This window comes from Platalea leucorodia (assembly GCF_965183815.1).
Source record: "Platalea leucorodia genome assembly, chromosome: 4".
Taxonomy (NCBI): Eukaryota; Metazoa; Chordata; class Aves; order Pelecaniformes; family Threskiornithidae; genus Platalea; species Platalea leucorodia.
In genome coordinates, this window is record NC_138826.1 from 36,990,310 (window position 1) to 37,005,383 (window position 15,074).

At 40.2% G+C, this 15,074-nt stretch overlaps 1 protein-coding gene across 2 annotated transcripts in view; it reads right to left on the minus strand.

The window, feature by feature from the left end:
- RUFY2 (RUN and FYVE domain containing 2) overlaps window positions 1-13,971 on the minus strand; it is a 28,611-nt gene extending 14,640 nt beyond the window's left edge. For both annotated transcript variants that reach the window (XM_082309956.1, XM_082309957.1), the window contains exons 1-9: window positions 13,914-13,971; window positions 10,860-11,033; window positions 10,245-10,362; window positions 8,673-8,774; window positions 7,233-7,356; window positions 4,905-4,966; window positions 4,235-4,300; window positions 2,337-2,406; window positions 1,034-1,135 (exon numbers count right to left, since the gene is read on the minus strand). In XM_082309956.1, coding sequence (XP_082166082.1) covers window positions 1,034-1,135; window positions 2,337-2,406; window positions 4,235-4,300; window positions 4,905-4,966; window positions 7,233-7,356; window positions 8,673-8,774; window positions 10,245-10,362; window positions 10,860-11,033; window positions 13,914-13,917 — 822 coding nt within the window. In that variant the 5' untranslated portion in view covers window positions 13,918-13,971. The remainder of the gene's footprint in view (window positions 1-1,033; window positions 1,136-2,336; window positions 2,407-4,234; window positions 4,301-4,904; window positions 4,967-7,232; window positions 7,357-8,672; window positions 8,775-10,244; window positions 10,363-10,859; window positions 11,034-13,913) is intronic.
- Window positions 13,972-15,074: the final 1,103 nt, after the last annotated feature.

Below are 15,074 nucleotides of genomic sequence, written 5' to 3' on the forward strand. Positions count from 1 at the left end.
TCGTTAAGGTTGGAAAAGACCCTTAAGATCACCAAGTCCAACCGTTAACCTAGCACTGCCAAGTCCACCACTAAACCATGTCCCTAAAGTACCACATCTACACGTCTTTTAAATACCTCCAGGGATGGGGACTCAACCACTTCCCTGGGCAGCCTGGTCCAGTGCCTGACCACCCTTTCAGTGAAGAAGGTTTTCCTAATATCCAACCTAAACCTCCCCTGGCGCAGCTTGAGGCCATTCCCTCTCGTCCTATTGCTTGTTACTAGGGAGAAGAGACCAATACCCACCTCACCACAACCTCCTTTCACGTAGTTGTAGGGAGTGATAAGGTCTCCCCTCAGCCTCCTCCTCTTCTCCAGACTAAACAACCCCAGCTCCCTCAGCCGCTCCTCCTAAGACTTGTGCTCTAGACCCTTCACCAGCTTCGCTGCCCTCCTCTGGACACGCTCCAGCACCTCAATGTCCTTCTTGTAGTGAGGGGCCCAAAACTGAACACAGTACTCGAGGTGCGGCCTCACCAGTGCTGAGTACAGGGGGACTATCACTTCCCTAGTCCTGCTGGCCACACTATTTCTGATACAAGCCAGGATGCCACTAGCCTTCTTGGCCACCTGGGCACACTGCTGGCTCATATTCAGGTGGCTGTCAACCAACACCCCCAGGTCCTTTCCCTCCAGGCAGCTCTCCAGCCACTCTTCCCCAGGCCTGTAGCGTTGCATGGGGTTGCTGTGACCCAAGTGCAGGACCCGGCACTGAGCCTTGTTGAATCTCATACAGCTGGCCTCAGCCCAACGATCCAGCCTGTCCAGGTCCCTCTGCAGGGCCTTCCTACCCTCCAGCAGATCGACGCTTCCACCCAACTTGGTGTCATCTGCAAACTTCCTGAGGGTGCACTTAATCTCCTCATCCAGACCACCAATGAAGATTTTAGATTTGGTTCAACTACTACTTACTTCAAGTTGCGAGATAAGAACGTTTGAATGATAATGAACCACACGATGTTACTACATTAAATATGGTAAAACTAACATACCTCTAGATGATGCTGTGTTTTCATTAAAATAAGGGTATTTTCACTCCTTAATTGATGGTTTTCTTCCTGAAGTTTAATTATATTGTTCTTGGCTATCGCTAACTGAAAAGAAACAAAAAAGAAAAAATAAAAGGAAAAGCAGTGTGACCACTTTTGTGAGTGGAAAAAAAGAAAAAAATGTTCTGATGAATGCAAGGCCACGACATTCTCTGCTCTATTCTCACACTCTGCCAAACAGAGATTTAATCATTTTTAAAGAAAACATAGAACTCCTGGTTTTAGTAATGAGCCACTTTCATTACACAACAGCATGTGTATTCAAGATACTTCATTATTTCATGTCTGGTAAAGAATATGCTTTTTTTCATTGCTTCATTATGACTTAAAGACCCTCAATTCTCTTTCCTCATCCTAAATTTTTTCTTTCCATTTGGATTCAAATATATCCAGTTTTGTTCTTTTTTGGACATCTTAATATACCATATGGAGCAATTTACGTAAGAAAACCTCTCCCAGATGAAAAGAAAACATATTTACAAAAGAGGAAACAGTATATAGGCCCTACAGTATATACCTTAATGTCAGAATTATAAGCCAGCTGATCAAAATAGGTGGACAGTTGGGCTGAAGGCTTATAAAGGAACCAGAATACTCTGAGAATTAACACTCAGAAAAAATGTTTTCCCTCTATCTGGACACATTAACTCCCAGAGCGAGCTAGCTATCCCTTCAACAGCTGAATTTAGACATTTCAATTTTCCACTTCATTAACTATTTATCAAGCATTAACTATTTCTCAAGATTAAAAAAATAGTGTTCTCTCTTATAAAGCTAAAAATATTGGAATCTAGTTAAGCATCAAAGATAACCAGACATATAGGATATAAATACAAAACCAGAGCTAGACAATAAGCAAGAAACATTCCTTTGGCTAAAGCTGAGAACGGTAACAGAAATTGCTTGGTGAACTACTTTCTGTCTCTTTGTAGCAACTGGTGTCATCCATTATGGACTAGTCATCTGCACAAAATCAGACTGACAGCTGGCATTAAGAAAGGCTTTTGGTTTTGTCCAAAGTGGAAAATTGCGATGTTCTACAGAATTAATTTACTGATGCTTCAGGCTACCTAGGCAAGCTGACTTCAAATCCCTGCAGCTACTGCACCTTTTCTTCAAGCCAAAATACAAGTATCTGAACATATTATGCAGAACTTCTGTAGATTAAAATTATGTAAGTATATTTAGAAAAACAGTGTTTGAAAGTAAATAGTATCTATTATACATTACTAAAAGAAAATAATACCTCTTCAATCAGTTTAGTGTTTGATTTCTCTAGTGAATCAACTCTTGCATGTAGACTGCTAACTGTGCTACTGAAAGAGAAAAAGAAAAGATGTTATTCAAAATTACATCAAAACTCATTCCATCAAGCTCAAAAGCTTTAATGCGAGGTAGAACGATTAATGGTTAAAGTGCTAAAAGGTCTGCTCCCATTATTTGAGGTTTTCCTAAATATAAGAAAATTAGTCTCCTTTGTCGAACATTTATATACCTCTTTCCAACTCCAATGTCACCCCTGTCACTTAAACTCCTGGTTGGGTGTGACTTTACATGCATTCTCCCTTGCCTTTATCCTCACAACTATATTGTATCCAAATGTTTAATGAGTTCCCTTAAAAGACAGTTTACCGTCTTTTTGTTTTTTTCCCCTCCATATAACGGAACCATTCTCCAGGTTCTCCTCCTCCAAAACCCATTTCTTTTATAAAATTATTTGCTTCTCCACATTTTTTGAGATTTATCCTCAGGCTACCTCTTTCTTGATGCTTCTTGACTTCATTTGTAAGTCTCATCAGAATTTTATTCCCTTTTATTACTCTGTGTTTTTTTATCATAACAAACTACATCCAGGCCTTCTCCATTACCTGATTGCCTATTTCTGCTGTAAGCACATTTTTTTTAGGCTGCACTTCACACACAGTAAAAACCCAGAACTATTCTGTAACACCATTTACTTTTCCACATATTTCTATTGTGGTGCCCTCAGAAGTTACCAGTTCATTACGAATGGCAAGGTAAAGGAGATTAATGCATTTTAGGATGTGTGGAAAGGAACGGCTGACCTGAAATAAAATGGGAGAGTTATTGAACCACTGGTTTGCAAGTAATTCCATGCATAGACCAGCATACAACAACATACTCGATATGCAGGGGCTCACCTGAATAATGACAGCTATCATCACACAAACACCACTATTCTTAATTGTGATAGTTCCTTTCTCCTCCTTAACTTCTTTTCATTTTGCTCATATTTGACACACTCAGTTATTCTGTCCTGTTGAAGTTTTCTGCTCAGTGACTGACAACAGTTTCAAATCAGAATATCTTTACCCCAACAGTAGCCATATAGTAACTAATGATCAAGATTACCAGCATTAAAAATGAAAAAACATGATTACATTTCAAAAAGGGATCAAGACGACTAGCTATACTACATATTCTACAGAAGTTCTTTGTGGGTTTGTTGTTTCATTTTAGTTTTTTTTTCCTTCTTTAGCTCCTCACACTGTTTAATTTTGTATAATATTCCTCAGGGAATTACGGTCACTGTTCCTCTATTTATACAGTAACAAACACAGTGGTGGACTATGTTTGCTCCATCCAGCAAAGTAAGGGGGAAAGGCTGCTTTCCTGAAAACTCTTTTTACAGGAACCACAACCTACAATGTATAAGTAGTTTCCAGCAAGCAATGAACCTATTTAGTTTTGGTCCTAGGCTTTAAAGCTACAAACTAAAATATTACGAAAGGCAAAGAAACAAAAACACGTGGATTCACCCAGAACACTCAATAATACTATTTGAAAACTGTTAAATAGAATGCAGTTAAAATCCAGATCAAGCTTTTCATTCCTTTGAATTTTTAAATCATGCGGACCTTGATCAGTTTTGGCCTGCTGTTTTTCATTTCTTTGAAGAATGAAGGTTCTGACTGTCAAAAACAAAAGCATGAAAACTGAGACTTCCTGAGTCTCTCCAGAAGAGTGTATCCTTTTCAACCTCACTACATCCTCAGTCTAAACATGAAGAATTTGCGCCCCTTTCTCTGAAGTTCTCTCTCACAAAGCTGTGGTAAAAAAAGGAACTAGAGATGTTTTACCTCGAAGCCTAGACTGACATGCATACTTCAAAGTAATACTTACTTCAGTTGTCTGTTCAGTTCTTCAACATAATTCTTTTGGTCCAAAATTGCAGCAATCTGTACATTTCTAAAGCAAGCACATAATAAAATTAGCTTTCACAAAATGACGTAGTGAACTATGTACTGAAAATACACCTATCATATGCAAATGTCCATCTTAATTGTGCTTTTTAAAAAGAAAGCAAGCAACTTCATCTCACAATCATGAAGTTAATCACTTACATGTTGTGACATTGCATTAGTGAGAGACCAAAAAAACCGAATGCTTTAACTGCAAACAATTTCTCTACGTGAAACATAAGAACATATACAGTCTCAAAAGAAAAAGGATGTTTGTTTACTCTGCCATAACTCTGGTTCTCTGAAATACTGACTAAATCCCAAGCTGAGGGTTTACAGGTCAGCAGGTTCTTTTTCACTGCCGCCTTGCAATCCTCCAGTACTGTCCATCAGGTAAAGGAAGCAGGAGATGTTGCTGAGGCTTGCTTCAGAGTGCAAATATTCATCCAGCTAACTAGTAACACCGAACAATGTAGCGTACAATTTTTCTCAACACTGAGATCAGAAAACTTCATCTTTAGGGAACCTGACTTATTTCTACAAAGAACAGGACACCGGTCAAGAAATCATTTGTTAACATGCAAAATCTGAGGTATTTGGTGAGAACGTACCTTTCCTTACCCCCAATGTCATCATCACTCTTTAAATACATAGAGAAATCAATCACCCCAACCTAGGGGAAAGCAAATGTACATAGTTTCATATCATACAAGTAACTGCTGTTGATATTCACAGTCTTGTATCTACATAATCACTAATACCTCAGCTACTTCAGCATTTTTTAAGATCGGTCCAGTTTCAGCCAGAAGCTCAAAAAACTGAACCATAACATTTTAAACAAGATTTTTTTTTTAAAGTGTAGTCTCACGTATTTGTTAAGAATTATGTTACCTTTGAACAAAATTAACAACGTGCCAGATACCAAATCCCAAAGACAAGATGACTTCTTACCTCTGACTGAGCTTAGCCAAGAACTTACAAGACTTTCATTCGGGGAATTATCAGATACCACTCAACCCTATCACTGATTGAGCAGACTTGTGATAATTTGTCTGCAGTGTTTCACGTGATTTCCTACCACACCACATCTCCCACTGATGTTTCCCCCCCATGTTTAGCTTTTCAATATTCCTTGCCAAATAATGCTACCTCTCCACACTTGCCGATTCCCAGCTGTGCCAACTCAACTGCATTCATTTTTTTAAACCTTCTAAATCTGAATCTAATTAATTTATTTTCTATTCAATTGTAATTTAATCATATATACTATAAATAACATCATTACCATGAGTTCTGCTTCCAACTCTATTCATGAACCTCTAACAAAAGTATTTAACCACGTTTGCTTTACCAAAACCCTTCCTTTTTGGTCTCTAGGAGCCTCTTCACAAAAGTATTTCAATTTCTCTGATCCACTGCTTCCGCCTTGAGCTCCCTTTAGCTTTTGAATACAAATAACTTGCTAAGTCTAACATTTCCTTGGTTTGTACAATACTCTCCTGTCAGTTTCCTACAATGGTCTTCTACTTGTTCTTTCCATATCTTTTCTAAGAAGTCGCTCCTCCAAAAGCTTTTTAAAACCGTTTTGCTTATTAAAGCAAAATACTATTTCTATAAAAAAATAAAATGTTACGTCTATAAAAGTTACTTTGCTTTAATACTCCATGTGTGCATACGCACATTTCACTATTGAATAGCATTCTTCTAACACACCAAAACTATGCTCCTGGATGCAACTTCCGTCGTCCTTCAGAAGTTTCTCTTTCTGCTCAATACAACTTGCTGCTTCTGGCTTCTCTAAGAAGGTGCTGTATTTACACTACTCTTCGCAAACCGAATTACTCTAAAATCTCATCTGGACAGCCACCTACTACCTTCTCAAATCAAGTTTTGCCTCCTGTCATACAGCAAAGCCACCAAGTGACCTAGATAACAAAGGTGTAGCTAGCAATAGATTTCGTCATTTTTAATACATTCATATAATTATCAATACTAAGAAGAGTACGTTGGTAAGTTTTCTATAATTACAGGCCTTTCAATAGTATGTCTTCTGGTAACACAAGATCAGTGCCTAAAACATTAGATAGTAATTAGAATGAACAATCGAAGACACGTTAACCCTATGATTCAACGGCACACATACCCAATTAGCTGTAACTTTTATTTGCCATAGAAATTGCTTTTTCATCAAATATATGCTGAAATACAGTAATAATCACTTAGAATCATAGAACCATTTAGGCTGGAAAAGACCTTTAAGATCATCGAGTCCAACCGTAAACCTAACACTGCCAACTTAAACTATTACGATTTTTTCCGCAAAGAAGCTAGACAAAAACAATCAGGACTGAACACAGACTACATTTATTTATAAGTACTTGTGCAACTGCCTTTAAAAAGAATCCGTCAAGATTTTCTTGGAAAAGATCAGAGTTCAAAGTCAAAGCAGTTTGCAAAGGAGGAAGAATTCTAAGTCTTGTTTTGCAGACTGAAAGCAGTCACCCTGTTATAAGGTCTTTTATTACACTATGCGAAGCAAGTTTTTGTTTTGGGTCCTTGAAACATTCCTATTATGTTCCAGAACAACAATAAATGAACCAAATGGGATAAACTGATCACGGAACTATACTTCTCAAGCAAAGGAAAAGGACCGAGCTATGCAATTAAGATGGAAAGAACTCCGCTTTGCTACTGTTGCATCCATTTGATGACAAAGCATAAAACTTTACCCTTGCACTCTGACAATTATCACCACGTGAAGGTCTGACCCAACCGATACTGAGGTTAATGCAACAGCCCCCACTGATCCAGGAGCTGGATCACACCCTAAACAGTCTCTAGTAAGATTTCTAACAAGTCACAAATCCATAGTAACAAAATTCATTGTACATAAAAATCTTAGGGGTTGCATGTACATTACTTTACCTGTATTGACTTACTTGTGAATCTAGATCTTCTCCCTTCACACACAGGTTGGCATCTATCACATTTAACCCAACTAATAGCCCAACAATAACTGCTCCTTCTTCCTCCATCATTAGTGCATGATACTCATAAAATTCACTGTTAAAGAAGAAAATTCCATCTTATTGGTATATTCAGTATATTTACATGCAATAAATTAATAATAAGTGACATCCAAATCTGAATTGTTTCTCTTATTTTAGCCTTACTTCCACATCCTTAAAGATGAACTGGGTCTGCCCATACCTTCACCTCATAAATATTTAAAAATTGAAAGTGCATGATTTGTCTCAGAGGCTACTACAAACAAAGATACTACCTTTGGCTCCAGAAATCTGAGCCACAAGCTGCTGGAGGGCTGGGAAATCTGGGGGGGCAAGACTTATTTTGCCTTTTTTTTTTTTTTTTTTAAAAAAAAAGCGCCTCTTCACTTGTTATTAACCACTTTTGAATAGAATACTGCAGCAGATGGACGTTTGGCCACACTGAGTCAGACAATTCTTATGTTGTTAAGAAACACTAGAGAATGCAAAAGAATAATGGTAAAAAATTTACCTTGTATGAAAAAAGGTCTGGACTTTAATGAACACACGCTTGAAATTGAAGATGCCAAGTAAGAGATTAAATGGGTAAGAGAAAAGAAAAATAAAGGGCTGAAAAGCTAAAAAGGTTTTTAAAATAAAAACTCTCCACTAAACAACAGAATACCAACATTTACTTCCTCCTCCTTGCATTTTTTAAATAAAGTTTTAGATTCTATGAAACAAACTGTGCTTTCAATGGAAAAGTCCATAGCTGTTGAATACCAATGTCATCCTGACATACCAGCATTATCTAAGCATACAAGAGAAGTCTTAAATATATGTAGAGGTTATAGAACTGAAATTAAGATGACAAGGGTTTTTTTCCCCTTTGTGCTTCAAGTGCCCCATCAGAAAGGAGAAATTATACTAGAAGAGAGCAATGCCAGTTTTAGAACTGTGAAAGAAAAGGAAAGTTCAAGGCAATAGTCCTCCATGGAATGGTAGCTCAGTAGGAAACCATGCATATGGTAGGGGTGAATTCATCTCATCTCCAGAGGTTTCTAGTCCGTATTCTGCACGGCAGAGGAATGCAGCGGGAGCCCTTCCCCATCAACCTCATCTATGAAAGAATAGTCAGGCACGTTGCAGAAGGCCCACCTACATGATGAGGAGGAAACATCTCTTCACCCATCAGCTGGCCTTCAGTCTTGATGAGGAAGCAGTGTTTGGTCCCTCTACCCTGAGGCCTGGAAGAAATCAGCCCACAGGCCAGAAGCTACACCTTGCTACACTAAGGATACGCTAAAAAGTAGCAAATAGAAAATAATGATTTTTTTTCAGGAGACTAAATCTCTAAAAAAAAAATTACAAACAAAATCTACTTAAGTTTACCTGAGAAGATCTCTCTGAATGATTAAACAGCGAAGATAGTCAGCCATTTTCTTCTGCATTAGTGCTAACCGTAACCAGGCCCGGGCACGGCCCAGTGGTGTTCTGAAAAAAAGGCCATGAAGATCAACAGTCCCAAATCAACAATATATCAATTAATTCACTGTCTTAAACATCTTATCAGTCTATTGGTAGAGCAATTCGTATTTCTGAAAAAGTGTTTTAAACTATTAGTTGAGCAATGCAGTCTGGGAAGCCATAATGTCTAGGCTTTGACTCCAAGCTTTGGGATAATATCAGGAAAATTTTCATCAACTCAGCTGGGCTTGGGAGCAGACCCTGGAAAGAACAGGAATATAGAAAGCACAAGAGCCTGACAGTAAATGTAACTGCTTTGCTCGGAGAGTAAAAACATGCAACTTTCTACACGCTGTTGTATTTGAATGTACTTTGTTCTCACAGAGTACATGGCTAGAAGCATGGAAAGAATATTTAAGAGTGGTGCTGTTTTCCTGTAAGTACCTTCTTCTTAACCTGACAGTGCCTGTAAAGATAACCTTGGAAGTCCTGTTTCTAGCTGAAGTAAAACATCCGCGACAATTCAGACTCCTTTCTGCAACTCGCTTATGAAGTCTTCAGAGGAATTGTGAGAAAAATAATTGAATGTCCGTTACAACTCCTCATGCAAGCTTGCCTTCCCAATCCTATTCTCTGGGTCTACAAGACACGTACTGAATTCCACCTCTAACTCATACTTGTTTACAAATTCAGTGGTATGTTAGAAAGACAATTCAAAAAAGATGAAAATGTATGTAACTGGCAAACATTCATATCCAACGAATTAAGCCTGGATCTTTAGATCCTCCTCTTCTAGTGTTTGCAGAGTTAAGAAGTGGTAAGCACGTAAATGCTATATCAGATAGGAAGAGTGTAACACACTTGGCGAAGGGTACTATTTCATCTCGCCTGATACAAGAGTAAATAATAATTTATACACCTATGCGCCGTAGATAAAGTCTAAAACTATAAATTATAACCCTTATGCCGCCATATACCAATCACAATGTAACCAAACCCTTTTAGAATTTAATGTACAGCCAATTATAAAGCTAAACACAAAAGCAGAGTGCAGAGGAATGAGAGGAGACTGTAGTTCACAGCATAAACTTACATTTGAGAAGGACCCGACACACAAGAATCTGAAAAGCTGCCTAATACTTTCCACTTCAGTACGTTACCTTTTGTTTTTATACAGCCTTTGCTGACTAGACTCGCGCGTTTGCTGCAGTTCTAGACTGCAGACTGTTTGATACACAACCCGTTCCTTTTTGCACCGTTTTTGACCACCATTCAGGAAACTTTTCTCCCAGGAACATACGAAAAGAACACAAAAATCCTACTTTTTTAGCTGTTTTGTACAGATCATTAAAAGCTAGCGAGATTCACCTGTGCTCTCCCCAATATCACGTGCTAGCTGTTCAAAGGTTTGACTAACACCAAGTAAAACCATGACACATCTGTAGATAGTCAATCAGGTCCTTTATTTTCTTGCTGTATTTTACCAATACTACTTACTTAAGGCCAGGCAAATCTCTGACACTCGCTGCTATTTCCTCAGCTTCTGGATATAGTTTCTCCACAAGTTCCAGAGGACCCCAGATGGTTTTATTGTAACTTAGAAAGGATTTTCTTACTAGGAAAAGAAAAATTAAGTAACTGAATTAATTTAAATTACTGGAGTAGCTTCCGTCAAAATAGCTAGTGTGACCAAAGGGTTAACCGCTGAGCCTAGACTTCCAGATAACAGATAACTGCAACACTGGTCAGTTCACCAGTATCCAAAGCCATCTTCTGAATTACTTCACTGTGAACATAAAATTGCTGTGCTAGAACAAAACAATAGAAAACAGATAACCAGCTAAAAATACAAGCTACATACATACATGCAGTTGTAGTAATCCCTGGACCACTTACAACAGATGGTACACAAAAGAAAAAGTTGAAAAATATGGAAATATATGTTGTAAAGTATTAATAATGACACTATTAATTAGAAAAGGCGACGATTTACGTATTTTCTTCACTTCTTAACGCAACATAACAAACTTTGATTTTATCTCATTTAAGAAAGGAAGGAAGAAAAATGGCACGTTTGGGATGAGAAATATGCAGCTAGAGCAATTACCACACCTTTAAGGCCATGCTTCAGGCAGTGCTCCATGACAACAAAGAACTGCTGCAAAGGTGGGTAGTCAGAATCCAGAGTGCGGCCAAAGCTCAAAGCTGATTCAATGAGTCCTTTGATACTCAATTTAGCCATGTTCAGTAAATTTGCTCTTTCTACAGCTGTAGGGTCCTTTACAGCTAAGACAATGAAGAAAAAAAGAGTTATCGTTCAAGTTTTAGAAGAGAGGCAAAATAATAAAATGTTTCATGGCCGCCTTGTTCAAAGAAAAACTTATCTTAATCTAGATAAACACAAAGGAATAATTTAGTAAGTGCTATAAACCACCATGCAATAGAAGAGCATCCACTCCAACAAATACCCTTACAGATCTTACATTGTTTTAATAGGTGAATGAAAAAACAAGGCTGGAAATGTCAGTTCTCAGGTACTGTGTTGTCTCAGTACATCTCGGAAGCAGTCAGTAACTGCAAATTAACACAGGCATCAATGCTGCACTCAAAAGCTCTGCTGCATAACAGCAACGAGTGCCCTTACCATGATATCGAAGCAGCATTCCTATTAATGTAAATATCTATTTGGTGTATTATAGTCTGCCTACAGAAAGAGACATCATACTTCTTATATATAATCACTTTCTGCTGCAGTCTTAATTTCACAGTGACATGAACGCATGCTTTCCTTCTTAGGCTATACATTGTCTCAGCCAGTAAACCAGGAGCAGTTTCAGGAAAATACTCATATTACATACTGAAATTTCAGTTTCTCATACAGCTACAAAATATTTTCTACACAAGAAAGCTTAAGAACTAAAGGTTTTGCTTTAACTTAAAATTATGTTTTTGGTAAACTTTACAAAATGTACACTACAAAAATACATTTGGGGATTAAATCTAGTCAGTAAAAACCCATAGCTTTTTAAAATCATCTTAATCTGACAGAATGGACAAGGTTCCTCTTCTTAGAGCTCCTGCTACTGAGACCAGAGTGTTCAGGAAACTCTTAGTTTATTTTCATTTGTAATGAAGCAGTTCAAACATTCAGGCCACCCTCTATTTTGCCAAACTTAAACAGAGACAAACCAATTCTCTGTTTATTCACCATGATCAAAGTAACTTGGAAAGAAGCGAAAAAAGTCGATGATTTACTGTCTTCTGCAATTAAATCTAACAAATGAAGTAAAAAACGAACAAACGAAGAACACAGATTTTTTTTTTTTTAAGACATTGAGACACAGATGTCAAAATATCTATACAGATTTGTGTCTGAGAAAAAACGTGAGCCTCTTCCTCTGCAAATTTGAGTATTGGTGTATAACCTTATTTCTTTGCACATCAGAAAGCATAAAGAACTGTATACTTTAAAACCAAAAAAACCCGAATCATTATAACAGATGTATATTTTCTCGATTCCTCAAACAGCAATGAAATGACTTGTCTCATTTCTTGCATACCACAGCTTTAGTTATTTAGGTATTAGATATTAGAAACTTAGAAAATTACTTTCTAATCTTCTGTATTCCTAACTGCCTGCCAAATATCAAATTACTGTATTACCATACAACCTAAGCTATCTCAGTTTTCTAGAAAAAAAAAAAAAAAAAGACTGAGATGATGTACCTAGGATAACCTTAAAAACTACTTTTATAGTCTCTCAGTTTACCAGTACTTCAACACAAAACACTAACAGATGTTAGAAGACACAGCAAACAATTAGTAACAGCGCTCTGGCAAAAATTTACCCAGTTAGCAGCCACAGCTCCCTAGTTTGTCTCTTGACCTCCTGCCCGCTCAGCTGCCAGGGACTGAACCAACCCTACCAAGAGCAGCATCAGTAGCCCTGTCTGGAACAGATGGAGGCTTGCAACAACAGGAGCGTCTCTGTTGGTAAAGCTCATGTCAGACTTCCTGCTTTTTTAGTAGGTTTGCTATTGACAGTACTAAATATGAATGTTATTGTAGAAAAAGCCTTGGTCAATTCAGACTTCAGGTGGATAGCCCTCCCTTACTACGTATTCAAGTCTATTTCCCCAAAGGCATCTTAAAAATTCCTTTTTCAGGTGACCTCATTTTGCCTTTTGGAGCTGATCCTCCCCACAGACAGACGTCCAAGTCTACTGTCCTTTTAATTGTCAGCCCTCTTGCCTGGTCCTTCTGAGGCAGAAATGCATTTTAGGTCTGTTTTAACGCGTGGTCTACCTGCATATAGCTATTTTTCTTCACCTGCTTCTTAAAAAAAGATCAAGATTTAGAATTTTACATGGCACGTTTTCTAGTAACTACTGGTCAGAGGCTGTATGGTGTAGACTGTACATACATGGAGCAAAATGAGCTACGAACGGCCCTGAAGGGTTTTTCCCACCCCAAAGCAGCAGCTCCCGAAGGGACGATTTGCAGGTGGCTCCGATGTTGCCAGCCTCACCAGAGCCTGACTAGCAAGGCTTGGCCCAGGAGACAATATTCCTCTCCCAGTTTGGATGAGCAGCTAAACCCTTATTGCAAGCACTATTTGTGGGGAAAAAAGCCAAAAACAAAAAAAAAAAAACCCAACAAAAAACAACCAAGCGCGTAGTCACTACGGCTACAGGCTGAGCAAGGTCGCCCTGTGTCACCCGACAGCTACAGCAGAAAACGAGTGTTTCCCTCCACTCGGGCGTGCTGGCCGGCCCGAGCCCCCCGGCCCTCCCACAGCGCGGCCCCCCGGCGCCCCACCGCGTTCCCCTCAGCGCCGGCCGCACCGCCCGCCCGCCCACTGGGAGGGAGGGAGACCCGCCAGCGCCCGAGCCCCCGCACCGGCTGACAGACCGCGGGGCCGGAGGCCGCCCCCGAGGCCGGGCCGCCCCCGCCACCGCCCCCCGAGGCCGCGGGCCGTCCCCCGCCCCGCTCCAACCGCAGCGGACATTTTCTGCCTGTGCGGGCGCCGCCGCAGCGCGGCTCGCAGCTGTTACCCGCGGCGGCTGAGGGTCGGCGGCCGCCGCAGGCCCCCTTCTCCCCGCCGCTGGCCCCGGCGCGCCCCGCGCAGCCCGGCCCCGCTCCCCGGGCGCCGCAGCCGCCGCTCACCCATGGCTGGAGAGGAGGAGCCGCCGCCTCAGCCGCTCCCTGCGGGCCCTGCGGCTCCTCCCGCCCCGCCGCTGCGTGGGCCCGGCCCCTCCGCCCGCGCCCAACGGCGCCCCCGACGGCGGGAGGACCCGCCCCCGGCCCGGGCCCCGCCCGGCCGCTGCGGCCCTGCCGGGATGGGCGGCGGTTTCCTTCCTATCGCGATAACCCGCATCCCGACAGCGGGGGTTTTTACCTACAGGGCTTATATCCCTTTCCCTGAGCGTGGAGGGCATCACGCTGCCCTGACTTTTATTCCAAATCATAGTTCTCTAAAGCTGGATAGCGTGTGTCAGAAATATATACTATTTATTCTTAAATTCAAACACCTAGGAAAAGCTCTGAATTCAGTACCTTAAAAAACAGTGTGCTGGGAATAAGAGTTGGTATTTTCAAAAAACACAGATAACTCAATTACAAGTTTTTGATTTTTAATTTGGAAAAAAAAAAAATTTGAATCTTACCAGAAAAACCAAAAACCACTGCAGCCACAGCAGTCTGAGGTGTTTAACACCAAGTATTTTTAGCATACAGTCAGGATCTTGGTTTATGCTTACTGCACCCTAAGCGCTACCCTTTGCTTTGCTTTAGTAATTATTCTAAATCACGCTCTTGCCTCCCCCCTTCTTAAGGAAGGTTAACCAGCAAGCGGTAGGACAAGAAGATGTGTTCCACCTCGCCCAACTTCAGAGAGTACACACAAAACAGCCGTGGAGAAAAAGGATATCATTGCCACACCTGCAAGGAAAGACGACCGAAGGACAGGAGCAGCACAGGGGTAGAACACAGCTCATGGTGACAGGGCCGCTTCTTACATCCATGATTCCCACCTCTTGAAAGAAAAAAGGAACCTATACATTTAAACATTGAACAGTCCTAATAGTCAGGCTCTGATCCTACTAGTCTGGCATAAAACAATTTACCTTTCTTTCTTCTCCCCTCCCCCCCCCCTTTTTTTTTTTTTTTAAAGAATCCCAGCAACACCTAATGCACGAAGCCCGTGCTCACCCTGTGTCTGTGGATTTTCCAGCAGTATCAATGACTCTTTCTGCATTAGAAAGCTGTTTTAAAGGCCCCAAACAGAAAAAGTCATGCTTTTTACTTTTAGGAGATATTCCTTTGAGA